We start from the raw sequence: 24,420 nt of genomic DNA, 5'->3' as shown, positions 1-24,420 counted from the left end.
TGTAGGGCCACTACCGCGGGTAATTGGGGATAGGTTTCTAAGTGGAGCCGGAGAGCAGCCCGCTTAGTGCGAGCCCGAAATCCCCGGCAGTTCCATTGGAGGATTGTGAAAGGGTCCGAATTAACGCGGGCGCGGCGCGATCTAGAGGCGTTGCCCGCCATCATGGGTATTAGAATTTTGGGTAGCCTCCAGGAGAGCAGAGAGATCCAGAGGTGCTTCACCGCTCGGTCCGGGGCTTGCTGCTGATGTTGCAGTCAATATGGTAGGCTGCCTGTCAGCCTCAGCCCTTTGGGGAAGTGGCCGGGGCGTCTGAGGTTTATTAACCCGCTTAAGTTTTGGGGTGGGACGACGGGTGCTGGAAGCGAGTTGGGGCAGCTGGGCTACTATCATGCCCGGGATTCTGGCGAATACGGTTTGGAGGGCGGCAGCCAAGCGATCCTCGATAGTAGTTACCATGGAGGCCACCTGGCCCTCCAGGCTATTTAGACGCGCCTCAATCGGAGCGAGGAGTGCCGTGGTGTCCCTTTGTTCCGAGGGGGCACTATCTATCGCTTCCGGCGCCTGCCCGGAAGGTGTCGAGTTAGATGGAGGCGGGCGGTTTGCGAGTGCCTCCATTGCACGGGTCAACAAGGCCACTTGGGCCCGGAGCTGTTTAATTTCGAGTTGTTCCCGTGTGGGGGCGGAAGAGGTTTGAGGTTTGGGTGGGTTCAAGGGGGTTCCGGATGGGGAGGCTGCCCCGCCCGAGCCGCTCACCTCGGGTCCTTGTCGGGCGCGAGCGGCCCATGTGGCATCCCCTTGGGCAGCAGGCTGGATTCCGGGTGACGGCGGGTGCGGTGTAGGGGAGGCAGGTGGGCCCTGGCTCGAGGTGGACCTCGCGGCGGGAGGTCCGGCCGGGGTGGGGCCTCGCTTGGAGGGCCCTGGAGCCCCCGCGCCAGGATGCGGGGGTGGAGGAGAAGGTTTGGTGGCAGGAGGCTGGTCCCCCTGCGGTGAAGTCCCGGTGGTCGGCCTGCTTGGCTTCCGTGTTCGCCGGCGTTTGCGTTTCTTGGAGCCGGTTTGGTTCGTCGGTAGAAGAGTGGATGGTTTTGGTGGTGGTGCCCTGTAACGTTCCTTACAGCACCGGTCCCCGGTGACGTGGGGTCCGGCGCATAGAGCACACTTCGGCGTGCATTCGTGAGGTGCGCGAGCACCATCTATGAGTGACGCTGTGTTGCCACAGGTACCACAGAGGTCCGGTTTAGGGCCAGGGCAAGCGTCGGGTCGATGCCCAACTGAGCCGCACTGGTTGCAGGCTGGTACAGTTTTTCTGTATGGCTGCACCGGGATCAGCAGGGCGTCATAGGTGACGTACCTGGGCTTCACCTTTCCTGCAAAAGTGAGCCGCACCTTGTTGGAGGTGCCCAAACGCCGGATGTGCAGTATTTCGCCTTCCGGCCAGTAGAAGCGTTGGCGAAGTTCGGCTTCATTGTCAGAGCTGCGCACTGTCACCCCTCCGTAGCAGGAGTCCTGGGTGTCCGCGCGGAGATACCCGAACAGGGGCACCGGTCCGACGGATGAAGGAACTGTCAGTTCACCAATTAATTTGTCCGCAATAAGCGGATGTGGGGTGTAGGCCAGAATGAGGTTTTGGTCCTGCACCATCACGACTGTGACCAGCCGGTTCGCGTTCGCTCCGAGGTGGGCGATGAGCGCGCTGCCGGCGCCGTTCTCGGGGAAAACGGCGGTGAGGGATAGTTGTGTCCGTGCTTTCAGAACAACAACAAAGTCAGTTTCCTTCGGCTTCGGCAGAGGCCGAGGCTGCCACGAGGGCCGCCTCCTCCCCTGTTGCGGGCCCGCGGAGCGCGGCGCAGGCGGCGGAAGTGTGGAGGAGGAGCGGGCTGCCTCGTCGACAGCCGTGGTCGGGGAGGCCGCGATGGCGGACGCCGCCACTGCCACGTCGCTCGCTCGCTCGCGTCTTGCCACCGCGGCAGCAAGCGCGGTGCTCTTAAATGTTTGGGGCAGCTCCGGCCTACTGTCCGAGGTAGAGATGGTAGTCCACATCATGCTGTGGGGGTCGTATCCGGTGTAGGTGTCCGCCACGGTGACGGTCGTGGTGTGGGACCGATCGCCCATTTTGCCGGGGGGCGCCATAGCCAGTAGGCCGAGCGGGGCCGCCTCCGGCGTCCAGATGTAAGTCGCCCGTGAAAGTTGTGAGGTGGGTCCACTTGCCGAAATGGGGTGTCCAGAAAAACCGGATTACATTCCGGTGACGGTGGAGAGGTTTTCTTGAGGGTCCGAAGAGGTGGTCAGGGGTTCCGATCGAAAAACGATGGAGCCGAAACGCTGCAGGTCCTAATCGGTTGCGCGCGCAGCGCCCTCCTCAGATATGGGCGCACGTTAAAGGACCCCAGGTTGTCTAAATTTCCGGAGCCCTCCACTACGGCGTCTCTCATAATCGTATCGTGGTTTTGGGGCGTTGAATCCCACATATCTATCAATCATATATCTCCATCCTTCCACAAATACCTCGTTTTCTGCATTGACAGAACGTTTTTAGACGTACACTAAAGCTGTGATATATTTCAGAGATTTTAATGCTCACAATGTCTTGTGGGGAAGTGCTTACTGCGATAACCACGGGAAGAACCTACAAAAAGCAATTCGGGATAGTTCATTGTGCCTGGTAAATGATGGTTGATTGACGTTCCTACAGGGTTTAAATTACTGGAGTTGCCTAGACCTCACGCTCTGCTCACATGATATTGCATCTCGGGCTTCATCGCGAACATGCATTGATACAAGGGGTAGTTATCATTTACCTACTCTAATACAGCATACAAAACTACGCTTTTTTAAACATAGGCTCTCAGCAAAGATAACTAACTGGCAAGCATTTCGTTATATGTGACACCATGCTGATACTGTTACTAACACTGACAGCTTAGTATCACTCATAGAAAACAAATTAAACTAGTGTTCCAGGTTCATTATATTCCTTAAGGTTACGCTGAGGTTGACACTGAATACGAAAGACTTAGGGCCATTCACCGCAGAGCTGAAAGAAAATACAGACGCACGGACCTATTCAAGGATTACCGCGACTGTAAAAAATGCATGACCACATGAGCTGACAACTGGATAGACTAGGCAAAAAGCGCTGGCGGGAAAACCGCTTATGCCTCTTACACCCGAGTCAAAATTATGGAATGTTCTACGCTTTTTAAGTGGGACAGTAACACATCAACAACCATTTAGTGCCTTAGCTTTAGTGAAGAATGTGCCGGAAACGACCGCTGCGGACGAATTTTGTCAGCATATTACACGACCAAGTGCAACCGGGCACACGCCTGAATACGTTGTCTGTTGGAGATATTGAAGCATTGATTACTTTTTCGCTCAATAAACATCATAATGACCTAGAATAACCGTTTTCATTGGAAGAATTAAATAACGCACCTGCAGCGTGCCGACGGAAGACAGCAGCTGGTACTGATGGAATTACATATGCGGCATCAAAAAACCTAGGTTCTGTGGCCACAAATACTTTGTTTATGACATTTAGTGTTATATGAACAACAGAGTGCCTTCAATATTCTTGGAAAGTTGCAAGAGTGGTCCCAATTCTCAAACCCGGCAAAAAACCTTGATCCATAGATTCTTTCCGCCCTGTCAGCCTGACTAGTTGTCTTTGTAAACTTAAGGAAAAGATGGTCGACGCTAGACTTCAGTAGTGAATGAAATGTACGAATATGTTTTCAGAAAATATGGCAGGCTTTCGTACATGCCGCTGCACCATGGATGCCATTCTACACATTGCAACCTATGTATATCTTGAAAGGAGCTGTGGAAGAATCCTCACTGTTGTATTTCTAGATTTAACGCAAGCATTTCACACAACCAGCCATGCTAATGTACCACATGGTTTAATTCAGGTGGAACTAGTTAGCAGAACACCAAGTTGGATTGCAGAATTCTTAAGAGGCAGGAAAGTGTATATTGACCCAGCTGACGGTTAAAGCAAAGAGCATGAAGTTAGTCAAAACGTTCCACGGGGTAGTGTACTAAGCCCATTTTTATTTAATTTTGTTGTGGCTGAATTATTCTATATCCTACCTACTATTTTTAAATATTCACTATATGCTGATGATTTGTGCATTCGGGCATCAGACACAAGAATTCAAGCAGTTCAGCGAAAGCTTCAAGACGGGCTGACAATAATTACTGACTTTTTTAAGAGCAGAGGCATGATTCTTTCTCATGAGAAAACAGCTGTACTTCCATTCACAAGAAATGCCTTAAAAAATCTAAGCTTCAGATAGACTCTTAGCGCTTACAAGTTGAGCGACAGCACAAATTTGTAGGGGTTATTTGAGACAGACGTCTGTCTTGGGCTCCGAAGATAAAATAATTAGAGAAAAAAAAGTCAACTCCCTAATCAATATATTACATTGACAGACCGAGCTGAGATGGACTAGTTCATGTTCTTCTTTATTGCTTGTACATTCATCAATCATTCGATAAGAATAACTTACTGTGCCCTGGTTTTACATGGAATATCCCGTAACTTAGAGAAAAAAAATCAAAGATATTTGGCCAGTAGCCTTCGTATAAGTAGTGTACCATGAGCGTCTGCCACTCCTTTTGTAATTGCGGAGTCTCGTCAACTGACTTTCCATGCTATGAGATTTAGAGAAACTTGTCGGCATTACCTTCGGTTGGCACCTCAACACGCTAATCATCCCCTATACCGAGTTATTCAGGAGAGATTAGCTGCAAGAATACATAAGACTATAGTAGAATTCAAGAGTTTACTGCATACGCACGAATATTGGCCTCCATTTGCATCCCATTCACCATGGCGACTCTCTATCCCAGACAATACAACTTCAATTCCGGGAATAAATTGTAAGAATGATATGTCAATAATTGTAATGAAGCAATTAACTTTAACATATTTTTATACCAATTACGAAGACCATATTTACGTGTAAATCAGTAGATCACGGCTGAATGAAAGCTCTACATCGGCATTCTTTGTACCTGCATACCAAGCTAGAAAAGCTTTCAAGCTGAGCCATTTAAATTTAACAACATCCACAACGGCAGAGCTCTATGCAATACTCTGTGCTTTACTATTCATATGTTTACAGCTAGGTCCAGTTCGATGGGTAGTTATCAGTGACTCAAAGTCCTCATTAGTTTCTGAAAAAGGAATCAGCTAGGGCAACAAAGCTTGTGAGCTCGCATATGAAATACAGAGGATGTACGCTATAGCAAAACATTTCAACCACACCATAATGTTCCAGTGGTGGCCAAGTCAATGTGTAATCACAGGAAACGACATAGCTGGTCACATTGCACTTGTAGCACATCAAGAAAATAATATATCACTGCTACCTCTATGGATGAGCGATAAATGAAGTCTATTAAATATGCTGAGCAGTCAACGGTGTACGGAAACCTGGTTCGAAAATGGTGCGCAAAACTCTCAGTTGTATAACATTGATCCCGGTATAGAATTTGACATTCCTTTAAAGGTTAGCCGGTCGGTAGAAACAGTCATCTATAGGCTTCGACTTGGTACGGCCTACATAGAGCTTCCTGTATAGAATAAGAAAAGCTAGCAGTCCTACCTACTCTTGTGGAGAAGCTCAAGAAGATGTCAAGCACATCCTTCTACACTGTAAAAAAATATGATGCACCCCGAAAGAACCTTTTACAAAAACTCAATTCTTTGGATAAATGACCTCCATCAATTGCAGAAATCTTGAGTTCATGGCGAAAAGGAAAGCTACAAGCCACTGCAGCACGGGCAGTCGTTCACTTTCTGGAAAACATCAGAAATAGCTGAAAAGTACTAAAAAAAGTATTGTTGTCACTGTTAACCAGTATGTTTCAAAAGAAATTTTCGTGTTTGACTACAATATCTTTGGGAAAAACTTTCTGAAAACAGTTCACTACTCAAGCGACAAGATCACCTTAGACGTTTTATTGAACTTTTATGTTTTGTGTGAACACCTGAATTGGCCTCATTTTTTGTGTTTTTACAAACTTTGTGTGGTGTGGACACATTTCTATGTAGTGTGGACACATTTGTGTGTGCTGTGGACACCCAGTATTGAAAAACATGGACTCATTGCGTAAGCGTTGTGCTATGTACATATGTATGACCATGTGTTTGTTATACAAAACTTACGATGTCGACTTTTGTGCAAAAGAAGGGGAGTAGCCGGCGCCACGCATTGGTACCAATCTTTTCCTTATATACATTTATTTAAAAAATCAAATCAAATCAAATCAAGTTCTCACACTAATTCCCCCTCGCGGAAGCAGACATCCTGACCGCCGTAAAGAATGCGTGCGCGAACGGGAGGTGTTCCAGTGCAAAAAATGGCACGCCCGACTCTCGGAAAAAGAGATGCAGCCCGTTGTCCAAGAAATGCAGGGAGACCGAGCAAGTGAAGCGACTGTAAAATGACGAAGTGGGCCACCCCACCTCAACGTCGGTGCCGACAGTTGTATCAGACGCCAATTCATTGGGAGCACTTTCGTACAGCTGCCACGTAGACGATTCACCTTTCTTGAAGAGAAATCTCTCTGGTATCGGTGGTATTCGCAACGAGGCAAAACGTGAACTCGTAGTCGAAGTGCTGAGGGAAGCCTTCCCCAGGACAACGACGTCGAGTTATAATTGTGTGAATTTTTCAACGAATAGCTTGTGCGGGACAACGTGCACCATTTAGCAATGAACGGCTTTAACACTTGCCGATACCGCATCACTTGCCAATCACTCCGAATCTCTTTTGTGTACATTTCCTATCTCACAAAGCAAGGAGGCCAATACGGTGTCAAGGAACAGTGCACCAACGTGCCGGTGGACGGTGCAAGACGTGCAGTGACGTTCCGCGTAGACTGGCAAACGACATAGCTGTGTACGGCAGTATCAAGCAATATTGCACTTTCTAATCAAGCCTCCCAAGATGCCTCTGCCCAAGCACAAGGCAGTCTTCTTCTAGAGCATATAGTACTTTGCATCCCATTTCGAAGCAGCTCCGCTCATCGGTTGTATTCGTACACGGAACAACTACTGGTATTGTGTGTGTGTGTGTGTGTGTGTTTTACCATTGTGTACCATCACGGGTTCGAGCACGATGAGCGCCCAAGCAGGGGTGCCACGACCTCGTTCATTCGTCCTGTCGCGCCGTGTAAATCGTTCCTACTGCTGCGCACGATCGCCAAAAAGGAATGCCGAGCATGCGTGCGCAAAGCAAGGATAGTCTAGGCGATGCTTTCCAAATAGTTAGTATATTACCAGGAATTTAGTCCAATAAAACATCAATCAATCCATATAACCTGATCGTACGTGACATAGCTATACAGGTATGACAATGAGATAATACAAGAAACCAAATGCATCAACTAGTGACCGCGAATGGCGAAATCGTAAAAAAATTGGCATATCCCACGTACCTGTGAATCGACGTTATGCGAAGCATGTGGAGGGAACGTGACCATGTTGCAATTTTTTTATTAAGTGACACGTCACGAAATGACGCTGAATACATGCACAAATGTTGCATGCTCAGACATATGTTGAAGAGTTGCAGATGTTTATACAACCAGTTGTTTGCACTTATGCACCGATATGCCAACTGGAGCATACGTATTAGCAACACCAGAAGCTCATATGAAGTGCTGATGCTCACGAGGATGCTGGCCCTACGCAGCTGCATAAATTAACTTAAGCGCATGGCATCTAACAATAATTGACCTTAACGCGACGTGGCGGCTCTATCAGAGGAGTACATATGTAATGTTTATAAAATTGGGTACGCAGCACTGTAACCACTATTCACTATTCACGAAGATTACCGTTTATTTGAAAAAGCAGTTCTGAGACTTAACGTTGCTCAGTGGTAAAATTCTTCATTTCTGCCTTTGTATAAATAAACCTATCTCTCTCTCCACGCAGAATGCTTGTATTCAATTCCAGCTGGGCCCCTCACATTTATTCTTCGTATTTGTTGCGTCGACGCTACCGTTGTCGGGTATTTCTTAACGCTCATGCGTTAAAATTGCACATATTGTTTCTCATCGTTCCTGGGTAAATACTAAGTGTCAATCACCTGCGGCGCATACCAGCGGCACATACCCGCCCATAAGTATGTGCCACTGTGTGGCGGGAAGTGTTTGACGGCGTACGCGTTAGGATTGTGACATTATTCATGTCTTGACCAGCGCATCATATTCGTCAGACCATCTTACCCTACCATACTAATTTCGGTTCACGCCAAGTTAATTGGGGGTGAATACGAGAGCAACCAAACGCAAGCGGCTAGATAGATAGATAGATAGATAGATAGATAGATAGATAGATAGATAGATAGATAGATAGATAGATAGATAGATAGATAGATAGATAGATAGATAGATAGATAGATAGATAGATAGATAGATAGATAGATAGATAGATAGATAGATACGCTCAAAGTCGCCGAAGCTCGCCAAGAAATGCTTCGCATTTTAAAAATGCCAGGCCTGCGCGGACCGCGCAGCACAGTCACAGCTCAAAGAAGCGGCCTTTCAGAGTCTTTTCTAAACACTTTCTGGGTTGCTAAAAACACACTGCTGGATACGCACTACGGCATAAATAATCACAAACATTGTGTAGTAGGCCGGCATTATCAACTGTATCATTCGTCATTCTTTGCAGAAGGGTGGTACCTACCACACTCGTTAGGAATATTGTTGAATTTTTGCATGTAGTGGCTCACGACGATGAAGACTTATGCTTGAAGTGGGTACGTGCCACACTTAATAGGTGATCAAAAACAAGCTTTTTAATGAGTTGGAACATTGGAAGACCCACCGGTTTCATATAATTCGCATTGTGTCACGCCTAGTCATTCCTTTGATGTTCGAAAACGCTTTATTACTCATATGAGCGCGATGCCTTTCCCGACATCAAGCCCGCCTAAGGCCAGTTAAGAAACGAGTTCCAAGCCCTGGCGTGGCTCAGTTGGAGAGTACTGGGCTGGCATGCAGTGGACATGGGTTCGAACCCCATTGTGTCTTTGGTGTGTTTTATTTACGGAGTTTTTTCGCTCAATACTGGTTACGGACACCGGCGGTGGTGGCGCCAGACGATGACGGCGCCGCGCGTGACGCGTGTTCTGATCTCATAACAGTTTTGAATGAGAAATAAATGGACAAACAAAAAAACTAAGTCTGAAGCGCCAACCTACTTTTCGGCCAGCGCTCTCGCCATCGCGCACCCCCACCGAGCAGAATAGGTAGAATACAGACATGGGCACAATTGAGAGAAGCATAATGTGCACGATCGCGAAGCGCCACCTTGGGACTTGGAGACTACGGAAAGGAGCGCGCTCCCGCCGAGGCCCGATGCGACGACGTCACCACCAGCAGGCGGCGAAGAAGAACAAAGGGTGAAGGACCACCGCCGGCAGGAGAGGCCAAAACGCATACGCACTCTCGGAAGTCCCGAAGTGGTTTCCAGGCACACCATCTCACGCCCTCGCTTGTCGGGCAAGCACGAGCAAGACCCGAATGCCGCCAAAATTAGGCCAATGGGACACCGTGTGGATATGCCGAGAAGCAGGGATGGAAGCGAAGTGAAAGCAGTTTATGACCAGCTGCCATCCGCCCGGTCGAGGGGAAAGAGGCGCGGGAACTCTTCAAGAGCAAATGGCGTCAAGCGACAAGCGCGGATGCCTGAATTCTCAGTGTGTTCAATTCCCAGTGCATCTGTCACTCCGACTTCACTTTCACTTTTAATTTTTGCCTCAACTAATTCGTGTACAAAGGATTTTTTGTATATACTTTGTATATTTTGTTCTCTTTGCTCTGAGGCCACTCATCATTTTTTTGAGAGTTTACGCTAACGTGATGCTTCTCGTCTCTTCTGTATTGCTTGCCGAATTATCTTGTTCAACCAGCTTTGTGCCTTTCTTTTTGTCAAACACGTTTCTTTGTTTTCCCGGTCTCACAAATTCGTCATTACACGTAACAGCTTACTACAGTCTCATGCAGTGCTTGGTATTTTCGCTATTTCTTCCCTGACTCTTGGGACTTTGTAATTTGCTCTGCATTCAAAATACGAGCTGCCAAACTGCTTCTATACAGTCATTTTCAGTTCCGTATCGAATAACTAATGTTATGCGTTTATGACCACTACCCAAGCTGTTAATCCTTCCTCGCCTATTGTCATTTCTCTCAGTTTGTGACGAATTTCTTCAGTCATGGAACAATAGTCAGTGTACGAGAGTTTGTTTCCGACTTGCCACGTGATCTGCCCATCACATTTAGGCCTCTTGTAAACTATCTCAACACCATGTTGCTTGCAGCGCTTTAGCAATAACTTGCCGTCGCTAATTGAGTACCTGTCACGGCTGTGTATGTGGGCATTCATCCCCCCTCCCCTAGTTGGATGATTTCGGCTCTTTTACCGAATACTGTGCTCGCTCGGTTCACTATCCCTCAAGTCTTTTCACATGCACTTATCGTTCATTCACAAGTAAGGTACCTCTAGCCACATTTTCTAGCCACCTACTGAGCCTGAATTCACAGAGGTGCTCTGAACATCTTCACTTTGCTGTTCTGGCACATTTTTGTTCATGTATTGCATGTGGCACATGCATAATGTGGGCGATTTGTAAACAATTGATTGATTTGATAAAATAGCATGAAGTTTTAGAATAATGGAGGTTATATATTAGAAAGATTACAGATTACCTAGGGAATTATGGCACTGGATCTAATACGTATAAGCATGCAGAAAACGTTTTGCAATAATTGAAATTTAAACCCTTATTTTTGATACATATATATTGTTGTAGACACATTAGGATAATATACTAATAATTGTTCAACCAGTTAGTTTCGCTATTATAGTTCCTGGCAGCCACGCATACCTACACATTGCAGAACCCATAAGTGAAGGCTCCAAAAGAGAAAATGGCAGCACAGATAAATTCATACAGATAACGCAGTTCAAATGGAAACCTCCTGGCCAAAAGCCCTCAAGCCACCCGCCGTGAAGTCCTAACCCGCCTCGGGCAACGCATGGTCAATTACACAGGGTGTCGAGGTGAACTTGAGGAAGAAGCTTTTCGATCTTGCATAGGCGAAGCTATCGTCATCACTCAAACCTTCCACTCCTCGATTCTTCTCACCGTTCTCCAAAACCTCATCATTTTACGTGGGCCTTTCGGTGAAGGGCACCCCATGCTGAAGTGACTTCGTCTTGACAGAAGCCTCTGGTGGGCTGCGATCCTCCGCAGCATCTATATCGATCGGTGACAGATCGTTACTACAACCAAGCACATTTGTCTCGGTGGGCTCCGAGAACACCTCGAAAGGGACTGCTGTAACACCTAACATGACCGCAGCGTCTTCAATAGCAGTGTCAGTTCGCACTATATCATCTGTGTTTTTGGTACAGCTTGAAGGGTGAAATCTGTGGAATCTTGCTGGCTGTGGTGTGACTTCCCCAAAGTGCAGTTGCCGAGGCTGCATACAACTTTGGACACTTCAGTTGTGCGCCAGCCTTTAACACTGGCAGCCCCGCTCGCCCGGTGAACACTCCGTGTGCCCGGCGGCATGTCCCCTTTGCCAGGTTGCCCGCAAGCCCCCCTTCTCGATGCCGCTGTTTGGTGTAGGCTGATTCACGGCTGGGGTAGTAGAGCGGCACAGAGTGCGCGCGTGCCACTCCTTTAGCCTGGCCGTGGCTGAATCAGGATAGACTGCGGAGCAGCCAGGATGCTGTTCCAAATGCACAATCAGGCGGGTCGACATGGCAGAATTCTTACTGCTAAGGAAAGTTGTTTGCTGCACTGTTGAAACATCAAGAAGGGGTTCGTCCCACGAGGTGGTCTCAGATGAGACGGGAGGTATTTAAAGGAGAGAATTGAATAGGAGGGGAAATTGGTGCTCGAGAACGAGATCGGGTAGCGAGCACGAATTTCATGCTTGACGCCGACTCTGATCCAAGGTCGAGAAGTTGGTGCCGATGTGTGGAGTATACGAAGGGCTCAGTAAGCAACGCTGACGTTAATACAGCCCAGTGCTATATGCAGTGTGGTCGGTTAAGTGGCCGACCTGTCCTTTGTTTGTATTAAGTGTCAGTGTGTGAATAAACTGAAGTTAGCCAGGAAGTGAGCAACAGGGCATGTCCAGCCCTTCAACGTGTCATTGTGGCCATGTGAACCAACGGAATTGCATGCATCCTCCCACTTTTAACTGTATGTGTCTGTAAGTTCCATATAAATAATACTAAATAATACAACTGTTTCTACAATGGTGACTTTACTATTCAAAAGCTATTTCCATAGCATTCAGGTTCTATACATATTGCATTTTCCGTCATCACCTTTTGATTCGTATTCAGTTCGGTTTTCAGGTTCACTACTTGCACATGTCCTTATAGTCAATGAAAATGTCATCCTGCTGAATCCCACGTTTCCCGTCGCGGTTTGACTTTCTCGTCACCTGCGACATCATCAAACCCAGAATTCTATTTTCCACTGCCAATGAGAAATTTGGCTGTGTTGTCCAATTCTGTCGTTTAGAAGTGTTGAGTGACAGACAGACAGACAGACAGACAGACAGACAGATCGATAGATATATAGAAAGATAGATAGAGAGATCGATAGATAGATAGATAGATAGATAGATAGATAGATAGATAGATAGATAGATAGATAGACTTACATTATTTGCCTCTTCGTCTTCCCCACAGGTTTCCCTCTGCCACTGCTGCCTGTGCTGGTGTGCCTCTACTTCGCTTCCCAGGTGTCTCTGGATGTCACGGAGTGTGAGAATGCAGCCAAAGCCAAAGATAAAGCGTCATAAGGCACACCCGATGATACACGAATCGGAGGCCGCATTTCGCAAGAATACGGTTCCCGAAGAGCTCGCTTTGCAAGCACGCGATCGGCGCCGCGCTGACGTTACCAAACCGGCGACCGATCACGTGCCCTCAAAGCCAGCCCTTCGTAACCGACATTCATCATTGCATAATTGTGGCTCCATGCCTCTACAGTGGTAGCGTAGAGGATTGGGTGACGCCATCACTTCACCGAATTGTTGACCGCTCGCATTGAAGGCCAGTTATACGAATGTTCTGATAGCAAACTTTTCGCATTATTTTACTGTAACTAAAATAAATAAAGGAGTTGGTAGCAGCGTTTGTTTGCAGAACATACATTATTTTTATGACGGTAATATTGCAGTCTTCAGATTATGATACTCTTAAGTTTGCCGGGCCAAGTTTTTTGGGGCGAAGCTTTTTATAGCGGCACCCGTTCGTCCCTCGTAGCCGTTGTAGTATGTGACAAGTATAACATTTTGACCTCAAAGGTGGTGCCCGTGAGGCATTTCTTCTGTGCGTTGTTGAACAATAAAAAATAGTGCTTAATGTACATGCCAATGGCTGCTAATGGAGAATGAGAGACAGACGCATTTGCCTTTTAGTTAAGGCGCACGCTGCGATCCCCATTAGCAGCCATTGGCATGTACATTGAGCACTTTCTGACGAGAAAGGGTTGGTACAATATACTCGCTGGGTGTAACCTCCTTAGTTTTAGAAAGGTTTAGCGAGTGTTGAGCTGCAGTGTCATGAAAACAATGAGCTAGTATATACCATGAATGAACTCGAGGTGGTTAAAGGTGGAAAGTAGATACGAAGCGCAAGCCGTAAGAAAGTAAAAGCCGAATTCTGCGGTCTCTCATTTCCCATTAGCAGCCATGGGCATGTACATTGAGCACTATCTGACAGGAAAAAGTTGCTACGTTATACTGGCTGGGCGTAACCTCCTTGGTTTTAGAAAGGTTTAGCGAGCGTTGGGCCGCAGTGCCATGAATACAGTGAACTAGTGTATACCATGAACTCGAGGTGGTTAAAGGTGGGAAGTAGACCCGAAGCGCAAGCCGTCAGAAAGTGCGCGTGTGCCACCTCTCGTTTAGTCCTTGGAATGTCCGCTGGATGGCGGTGCTTCTATATAGGGAATATATGATGAAAAGATGCGAGATGGTGGTACTTGGAATGTTGAACAGATGGACTAACGGACACACAGACAGATGCATGGATGGACGCATGAACGGATGCAGGGGCGGATGCATGGACGAACACAGGGACGGGCGCACGAACAGACGCACACATGGACGGGCAGATGGACGCATGGACGGTCACACAGACGGACGCATGGATGGACGGAAGCAAGAACGAATGGACGGACGAATGCTTCGCCCCACTCTCCATCATTCACTCCGTGGATATTCTGCCAATTTTTTTTATTGAACACTTTTTGCTGTAGCAAAATCTGTGTATATTCAAAGTACACAGTTATATAAGATATAAAAGCACATGACACTGTGCTATTCGTTATTGTTAGAGATAGAAAATATTGGGAACTTCGAGGCATATTTGCACCGTCATCGTAACGATCGGCATAAAGTCTAAGTCAATAATAATGTGCCACGAGTAATGTGTTCAGTGCGCGAGTGAACTCTTGCAATGTCTAGCGGCGGAAAAGTAGAAATAAAACTCCCCAATGCGCATGAAGGGGTGCTGGAGGGAGGCTTGTGTCATTCGAGCCAACCTCGCAGCTTTGATGAAACGGACGCGGTGGCGCGCGCGCTTTCTCCACAGAGATCCACCGACACTTCATACTCTTGTATACGTACTGCGTTCTGCAGGGTTCGCTTTGTGGCGTTTCGACTACGGGATTGGGTAGGTGGGCGACAAAGCAACTACAAAGAATGAGGAGATCTCAGAGCGCGAGGCCTGACGATTCCAGACCACTTTCCTCCCCTAAACGTCTGTGCTTACTGTATGCATAAAGTAAATTACAAAGACAGCGATTACGATTACATCCTCAAATGAATACTGATGGTTACTCTGAGTCCCGGTTGTTCAAGACGAGCCTCCTCCGTTTTTGGTTTTATAGCGCACAAAAAAATACGGAAAGAGGAATATGGGACACCCACAGGTGCCATTGTGAAACAATATTTATTCCAGAAACAGGTAACCACATCTACATAGACAACATCGCTTTACAACTGTCATGATTACAAGCACTTAGAAAATTCACCTAATGTTTACTTACATACTGGGTCCCGCACAAACGGTTGGGAGTCCTCCAGGCTGAGTAAGCTCCGAACGGCGGCGCCGCTTTGTACCCCGAAGCCCGCCTGTACACATAGGAAACTGGTGGGTGGCCGGCCGGCACTCGTGATCGAACCCGTTACCTCCCGTAGCTGAAGCTGATGCGCAATGCAGAGCCAAAGCTATTTATTTACTTATCTAGGTGGACTCCGTACAGGAGAGGGCAAACTAGGCGTTCTTTAATTACAGCTGTCTGCCAGCCTATCAATTATTCCAGCCTCAATCTTCTCGCAGATCAGCTTATCTCTGCTGATACCGGCAATCTAACACTCATAAAAAATGCGCATGCAAAATGAATTACAAGTCGTGATGTCGGACTAATACAGAGTGTGACAGAGCCTTGCAGCCTACTGACCATGTGCGTGCGAAGCACTTCCCAGAAGAAGCGATGTCTTCAACATATTCAGAATATAATGAAAACGTCCTGTTGCATGACCCGAAGAAACATGTGTATACGCTCACTTTGGATGGCTGCCTACCGTTTTGCCGGAGCTGCCAAAAAGACATAACCTTGCAGCAAAAAACCAGAAAAACTTTGCGAAATCGGCTAGCTCTACTGCTGACATCTCGTGAGCGACGGGGGCCACTAGGTTCAACTGCATCTGATGTGCCTCGCACGACCGCTGAAAAAACACCACACTTTTGCGCTTGCAGACACCTACTTCACAGCATGGTGATGATGAATCAACACGCACGCATGCAAAAGGCAGCGCGTTGACTTCAGGAGCGACGGGCCTCGTCCAGGTGAAGAGGAAGCTCCTCAACACGACACTGATCCGCTACTGACTCAGTTCCACGCCGGGAAAGTAGTTTCTTGATTTAAGTTCATATGTTACGGTCTTGGCTGCCTCACATAAACCTATTTGAACCAAGAAGAAATATCGTAAATAACGAGTGAACGGAAATATTTATCTGCGTTTACTATATTCGCATGATTAAATTTTGTTTGCAAGCGAAACGGCCACGAGCACATCATGAGCGTGACATGTCGCCATGTTCCGTCAGGACACGCATATCATTATTATCATGTTTGCACCTGTCATATACCTTCCTCATCTATTCACGTCACGTAACACCAAAATTGGTATATGTGAAGCGAGCGAAATGGTGCGATCGCGGCATGTAGTCATGTTCTTACATGACACACATGTCGTGGTTATCATGTTTTCACCAATCGCATACTCGTCATTCACTGACGTCACGTAATACCGAACTTGGTACAGTGAAGCTGGCGAAATGGCCACGAGCGCATTAGGAGCGTAGCATGTAGTCATGTTTAACATGACATGCCTATGATATCACGAGTATTAACTTTAGACATGTTTTTTACCTTTGTCGTTCATTCATATCACGTAATACCAAATTCGATATTTGTGAAGCTGGCGAAACTTTCGGGAGCGCATCATGAGTGTCGCTTGTGGTCATGTTCTTACATGACAAGCGTGTCATGATTATCGTGTTTGGACCTGTCATTTACCTTCGTCGTCCATTCACGTATCGTAATACCAAATTTTTTATATGTGAAGCTTGAGAAACGACTTCGAGTGCATCATGAGCGTGGCATGAAGTCATGTTGTTACATGAATGTGACCATAATTCCCGTGCAGGTACGCGAATAATTCCCATAATTCCTCTACTTTTCATAATTATCATGAAGGTACGCGATTGCAGCACCAGATTCTTCTCTAGGTATTATTGTATGAAACTTTATGGTCACGACGCGTGGCGCACACCTTCATTTCCCACGCGTACTTTGCCCCGCGTAGAGGGGACGCTCTCGCAAGCGCTCACTTACCTCGTGGTGGGGACAATCGTACGCTTGGGGCTTTCACCGGAGTGATTCTGTTGTAGTTACCGGGCGCACAATGGCCACTGCACTCGTAGCGCAGTCTCCGTTTGCGAAAAGGGCGCGCTTTTCAGACACAGCGAAGTAACAACTGAGATGATTATGCGCGTTCATCTCTACTTATGAGTACGTTTCGTGCGTCATTAGTGCGCGAGAAATGCGGGTAACGTTTTGATCTGCTTGCCAATCTGCGCATGGCCTTTTAATTTGTTGCTATCATGTTCATTGCTTCGCCTTTGCGGCAAAGCTGTGACTTTTCTGCGCGGAGCCCGTGGTCAGCCCACAACCCATGCAGTTATGCGCTTCGTCTTCGGTCATCACATTCAGCCACACTCTGTCCATGCGTTTCAGCAAAAAAAAAAAAAAAAGACGAGTACACAAAACACCGACTCGTCAGTTCAACCAAAGCTATCATTTCTTCGGGCAAGAAATGTAAATAAAAAAACGGTTTTTCCCGCATTCGTCAGCAATCGTTTCACTTGCAGAATAACCTATTCGCCGTGTATTTTCACCCAGGATTTCAGTGATGACGAAAGGTCTTTCGTACTTTAAGGGCAGTTTTTTTTCCTGGTGATAACGTCAATCGTTAGACCCAGACCTCATCTCCGACTTTGTCTCACGGTGCTTATCAGTGGCAGTGGTCGTGGTACTGTTTCGTGGCCTCCTACGCGTTTGCAGCTGACTTGCGTGCCTTACACCGAATAGCGCGGCAGCTGATCTGTCGTGAAGCCATGCGCTCGACAACCAAGGTGTGGCTCAAGTTCTGGATGGCAGTCAGTTTTAGAATGTGCTTGTAGGCGACTTCTACGACGAAATTGTAATAGAAACCTGAAATGCCATGTTAATCGCGTATGTGGCTGGTTGCACCTCTCTGTTAGGCGGTTCGCTTTGGGATGGTATGCTGAAGTGAAATGATGTTCGACACCCGCCTTTCTGAGGCATGATCAGAGTTGATAACCTCGGTACGCAGTTTCTTTGTCCGAATTGACCTTTTTAGGTAGGTGATCTTTCCATTTGAATTGGGTCCGAAGAAATTTGATCACGAAGCCGGCGGCGAGAGAGGGCACCGCTGCAACTTCGACAGACATTGAGAAGTGATTCATTGTTAGTACTAAGATGCACCGGTTTCCTGTGGCTGTACTTGATGATGGACCAACGGGATCAATATAAATGGTGTTCAAAATAGTATCAGGCAACGGAAAAGGCGTGGGGGTTCAGGTTGGCCACCAGGGCAGCGTTTATGCTTTTGGCACACCTCGCAGCTTGCGACGTATGACTGAAAGCTTCACTCCATCCTCGTCTGCCAGAAACGTTCCTGAACTTTTGTCACACAATTCGGGTGAGGCCCCGCAGATCTAACATCGACGTGCGGCAGACTCGCAGGCTTCACCCTGACGCTTCGGCCTGCGACGTCTGAAAGGCCTCGAAGTGATAAGTCTCAAATTTTTAGCAGGTCGGTTGACCCGTGCGGGGTTGCACGTGTGGGGAGGTATAGGCCTGACCAACATTCTCATTGAGCAGACACAGAGATTTCATACAAATCAAACAAGCACTTAATTAAAATAAGGGCAATAGCAAAGAGTTAACAAAAATAACCTAAGAGGAACAATAAAAGTTCGCGCGCTTGAAAAGAACAGTTAAAAAGCAAACTATGTTTTAAAAGAACACTACAACAGGTACCCAGACCCTTGTGTCACCCATTATGTATTAGCATGAGAAACAGCCAAGTTTATTCCCTTGTACAGCAGTGTGTAGGAGGCACCAAATGATGACATGTTTTTCCATATTATAAAAACTTAAGATTTTGGTGGCAAGTTCATGGCACATGCGTCCACATGAATCAAATATTAAGTTGTCATATAAACGTAAAGGAAAGTACGTGCTGATTTGAACTTGGAACGCTAAACCCTATGCCTGCTAATAAAAAAAAAAAACGATGCAATGCATGATCAAGTTCGGCTTCAGTGCCATGCAGGTGCACTGCGGAGAAGCACGCGGTGATGACGTAAACAAATTTATCAAAATGGCATGAGAATTTGTGCTTCTAGTTCATACACAAGCGCAGCGAAGAAGCGCATAGTAAATTCACTGGATTTCACGCGTTTGGTTTCACGCCGAACGCGTGCGCTGCGAAAAAGCGCACTTTTAGAATCATTACAATTACACCAGTGTTGTTCTCTCAATCGCAAATGGGCAACGTGAAGCACAATTTAATTTTTACATTCCAGCATATAACCGTAATGAGAGGATGACTCAGTGCAAGTTACACAACTTTTCAGGAAACCATTACAGGTGCCCAAAAATTGAGCACTACAAGGGAAGCGTCTGGAAAAGTGTTCTCAAATCCCGGCAGCATAGCCCTATGTTATCACGCTATCTGATGTGGACAAGTACTTCTGACTATTACATACGGGATAACCGCCAACAGGGCAGAGTACAACTACAAATAATAGAGACGACTGCTCATGTTGTGGCAAGGCAGCGCCCTTCATCCTGCCACGTCTGCCGATTGAGCAAGTGCAGTCACCATAATGTTGACGAAATCGCTACGAAGCTCCGATTCGTGGAGCACGTTACCGGCACGAAAGCTGCACGACTCTCAGAGCCAAATCGTGGCCAAACAATGAAACTCACTCGAGCAAGGTACAAGAATGAGAATCAGGCTAGAGAACACCTTTTCGGCTGGCGAAGCGGTGTTTCAAAATCTCCTCTGCGACTTAACGGCGCCACAATAAAAATTCTGTAGGTAGAAAAATCAACAGAAAATATCTTCTTAATTAACATTCATTACAATAAATAGACGCTCGCGGCTACATGGCGCAGCCCCCGCCTTAATCCGCTGTGACGAGGGATAGGGGTGGCGGACATAATAGGGAAGCGAAAAAATGCTTCCGTTGGCTGCTCGAAATGCCTATTCAGTCGTTGCAGAAGCCTCGAGCAGGGCATTGCTCACTCCCCCATGATTGCCCTCTTCGTGATCGTTTGAAGAAAAGACATGGCACAAAGTTTCGCTCCGATGACAGGTCGACGACAGGCCTGCGAAAGAGTTTCGATGGTGTTTTCGGTCTCTCATTGTGTTACACTACGACGACATGCTGTCTTTTCAGGCATTGTCGTCGTCGTTGGTCCACTTTGACCAGGGTGGTCTGCGTCTGCCTCGTGTCTTCGACGGGCTCTTGTCAGTACCGTGTCGTCTAATGTAAGCGCACCTTTGCCAATCACACTTTTTCTTCCAAGCAGCTGGTGTTGCTGAAGACTGGCAGGTCGCCGGTGTCACTTTCAAGGTGGCTATAGCGATTACAGTCCCACTTTCGCTGATGATATCACTCGCATGCAAATTCTCGGTAATTGCATGTGCTGGAGACAAAATATTTCACGACAGACCGCTGTCTTCATTTCTTTCTGGTCGATGAATACAAACTATCTAATGAATACTTACTCATGTTCACTAAAGAGCTTTGGTGTGAACTTGCTGCAATCGAGCGACGTCATCGTTGTTTACCGGGGTAGGGAAAATGTGAAACGGCATCAGCAAACCAGAAAACTAGAAATAGCAATGAACAAAAAAAAAATACACGGGTGATGCTTTTTAATAATACTGCGAACAATCCTAAACATATTGTTTACATCTTTTGTTTTTACAATTTTTCCTATGCTACGCACTGTACAAAATTTAGCGTTCGAAAAGTACACGGAGAAGCGTAGTAAAAAAAAACATTGGCAAACCCCAAGTGCAGTGGGAATCGATGATATGCGAAGCACGAATGAGAAATGTTGATATGTCAATTTAAAATAAGCACAACGTTACTAGGTGGAGGTAAATGATGTGCGACATTACTTCCGTGTCATGATTATCATGTTTGGTTGTGTCATTTACCATCGTCAAGTCTTCACATCACGTGATACCAAATTTAGTATACATGGAGCTAGCGAAACGGCCGCGAGCACGCTGTGAGCGTGGTATGTTGTGATGTTCTTACATGACACACGTGTCAGGTTTATCATGCTTGCAGCAGTCATGTATATTTGTCATCCATTGACGTCACGTAACACTAAATTTGGTATATGGGGAGCTAGCAAAACAGCCGCGAGCGCATCAGGAAGAGCCAAATATACTCCAATGTAGCGTTGACGTGCGCGCATGCTAGGCACAGCGACGCTACGTTAGCTCTATAGTTGACGCCCGGCGTGACCGGCATGATCAGCGTCTGTCGGCGAGGCCCGACGGCAACCAGTGCAAGATGCGACATTCTGCATTTCGCGTCCGTGTGTTACCCAGACAACACTGCGTCTCCGTCTTTTCATGACGGAGGGACGCCACACGCACTGAAACCCGCATGCGTAAAAGCAAGGCAGAGCGACGCGCACCTGCGAGTATATGGCCCGACCGGTGCATAGCGTGGCAACACCGTCGTGACGAGACGAAATGAACGCCGGCAAACAGGAGCACCGTGTCACGTCGAAATGTATTGGCGCCTTGACTGTGGCATGTAGTCATGTTCTCACATGGCACGCATCTCATGATTATCATGTTTTCACCAGTCAAACACCTTCGTCAACCCTTGTCGTCACGTAATACCAAATTTACAATATGTTAAGCTAGCGAAACGGCCGTGAGCGCATCATCAGTATGGCATGTGGTCATAATGTTACATAATACGCATGTCATGATTATCATGTTTGGATGTGTCATTTAACTATATCGTCCATTCGCGTCGCGTAATACCGAGTTTGGTACTTGTAAAGCTAGGGAAACGGCGGTGAGCGCATCAAGAGCATAGCATGTGGTCACGTTGTTACATGACATTCATCTATGTTTATCATGTTTGCACCAGTCACATATCTTCGTCATTCATTCACGTACTTTAATACCAAATTTGGTATATGTGACGCTAGCAAAATGACAATGAGCTCATCATGAGCGTGGCATGTAGTCATGTTGCTGCATGACATGCATGTCATGATTTTCAAGTTAGCGTCTGTCGTTCGTGTTCGCCATGCAATCATGCCATGACATACCAGTTTTGCAGCATGCCATGTGAACAAAACCACTGCAAGAGCTGCAGGACCATGAAATGTAAGTCATGACATTCACGACATACATGTCATAATTTGCATGTTATGACTATATGACTTCATGCTATGATGATGGCGTGGAGGATGTAAAACTGCTGGATAGAACGTAGTACTGCCTCAATACTTTGTGGCCTGGATCCATGTTTTCTTAGGTGATAGAGAATTTTACCGCTCGCAATCTGGTGTAAACTCTTCATTATATAGGCAAACGAGAGGTCTACCGCAAGGGTCAGTACTATCGTCCTTATTATTTAATCCACTACTATGTACCCATTCTCATACATGTACAGGTCTATGTGTATGCCAATGATATCGCATTTTTCGCTGCGTCGGCGGAAATTCACACGCCGTATCTGATTCTTCAGACATACATGAATAGACTGGAAACGTGGCTGGAGGATATCAACATATGCCTCAATAACAACAAAAGAACAATCATAGTTTTCGCACAAAATGCCCTAGTGCGAATTTAACTAATGTACCGACAAGACGTCATACCTCAGGTCAGGTAGTAGTAGTAGTAGTAGTATTTTTATTTACAGTAAGCCGGATACAGAGCTCACTGCAGGGGCAAAGGGCTAAAGGCGAACAGCCTGACAAAGGCTCTTGTCCCTCCGCAGTCCGTGACAGTGCAAAGCGTAGACATCAGCACTGACAAACAATATATATATTCAATACATTGGTTTCAAGCAACCTGAAATTGTAAACACAAAATTCAAACATAAATAGCATAAGAGGTTTACATAACACATTTTAAGAATTAGAGGTCACTCTCGTTAAAATTCACAACTAAGCAATATCAATGAAACAACTCAAAAACATACACAAAATGCATGCGGATACAATGGATTCCGCTGTATACACTCGTGTAATTGACATAGAAGTTTATGAACAATTTAAGCATTTGCAGAGGCATGAGACTCCATTACATAGTTTCGATAGTGTAGACCGGTGGTTATGAATAAGTTCTTTATTTGTTTCTTGAAAGTCGCACTACTAGCCCTAAAATTCAATTGATCTGCAAGGGTATTTAAAACCTGAGGTACCTGGTATGCAATACTTTGTTTTTCATATTGGGTTCTTGTTCTAGGAGTCAGTTAGGTACCGGGGGGTAACCTACACCGAAACACTTAACTGCAGTTACCACATAGCAAACAAGGCTGCTAAAGGAGGACTTGCTGTAGGGATAATACGCAGGCTCAGTAATTATCATACCGGTTTGCACAGAGACGTTCTTGTCATGATATATTGCATGTACATTCGACCGATATTAGAATTCGGCTGTGTTTTGTTTTCTGGCACTCCGGATTGCAAAGTTGAACCGCTAATTCTGTTAGAACGCGAATCATTACGCTTACGCCTAGGGCTACCTAAATATGTAGCGAACAATATCCTATGCGAAGAATCCCGCCTTCCTTCTCTTATCAAAAGAATTAATATTGCTGCTACATGCATGCAAATTGATATTCTAGGGGGTGACGCGCGTGTGTGCCTGACGAGGAAGAGGATGAGTGGTATCCACTCCGTGTCTGGTCTACCGGTCACGCCGCTGCTTCTGGTAGTTTGAAATATATTTCATCCACAGCCTCGTCGATACGGCGTCTCTCTTCCGTAACATATTTCGTTGAGGTGGAACGTTCTCAGCCCTCACCACGAAGCTTCGCAGGGGCCGCACCATCTAGCCTCCGGCCATGGGTTCTGATGATATCCTCTCCTCACCACTATCACCTGGAGCGCCAGCTACTACGTACCTTGCGATGTCCCACCCCACCCCCGTGATCCCGGTAGGTTGTCCGCCCAGCCAGGCCTTAACGTCGACTTCTGGCTCCGCATGTACGAGCGCGTTAGCCTGTCTCACCGATGGGACCCAACCATGATGCTCGCCAACGTAATCTATTACTTGTATGGCACCACGCGTGTATGGTTCGACGCTCATTAGGCCGAGCTCACCAGCTGGGACATTTTCAAGAACCGACTACGTGGTATCTTTTGGGAGCCGTCCGGTCGACAAACGGTGGCCCGACAAGAACTCGCCACCCGAGTACAGTCATCAATCAATTCATATGTCTCGTACATACAGGACGTGCTCGTGTTTTGCCGCAAAATGGACGAGCAAATGACCGAGAGCAACTAGGTGGGCCACATTCTCATGGGCATCGCGTACGACGCTTTCAACTTGCTCGAGTACAACAACGTCCCGACCGTCGATATCATAATTAAGGAATGCCGCCGCTTCGAAATGGCCAAAAACCGGCGAGTTCAGCCTCAATTTTCATGGCTCCCTAACGCGGCTATCACGTCAATCTATACCGATCTCCGTGCCGCACCACCCTTGCAC

At 46.7% G+C, this 24,420-nt stretch overlaps 1 protein-coding gene across 1 annotated transcript in view; it reads left to right on the top strand.

Moving 5' to 3' along the window:
* LOC119167605 (protein-cysteine N-palmitoyltransferase HHAT) overlaps positions 1 to 13,183 on the top strand; it is an 82,668-nt gene extending 69,485 nt beyond the window's left edge. Inside the window, exon 12 of the mRNA XM_037419108.2 lies at positions 12,734 to 13,183. Coding sequence (XP_037275005.2) covers positions 12,734 to 12,846 — 113 coding nt within the window. The 3' untranslated portion in view covers positions 12,847 to 13,183. The remainder of the gene's footprint in view (positions 1 to 12,733) is intronic.
* The last annotated feature ends 11,237 nt before the right edge of the window (positions 13,184 to 24,420 follow it).

The sequence above is a fragment of the Rhipicephalus microplus genome, chromosome 6 (genome assembly GCF_043290135.1).
Source record: "Rhipicephalus microplus isolate Deutch F79 chromosome 6, USDA_Rmic, whole genome shotgun sequence".
In the NCBI taxonomy this organism is placed as follows: domain Eukaryota; kingdom Metazoa; phylum Arthropoda; class Arachnida; order Ixodida; family Ixodidae; genus Rhipicephalus; species Rhipicephalus microplus.
Note: the sequence above shows the minus strand (reverse complement) of the source record. Positions and strands in the feature narration are given on the sequence as shown.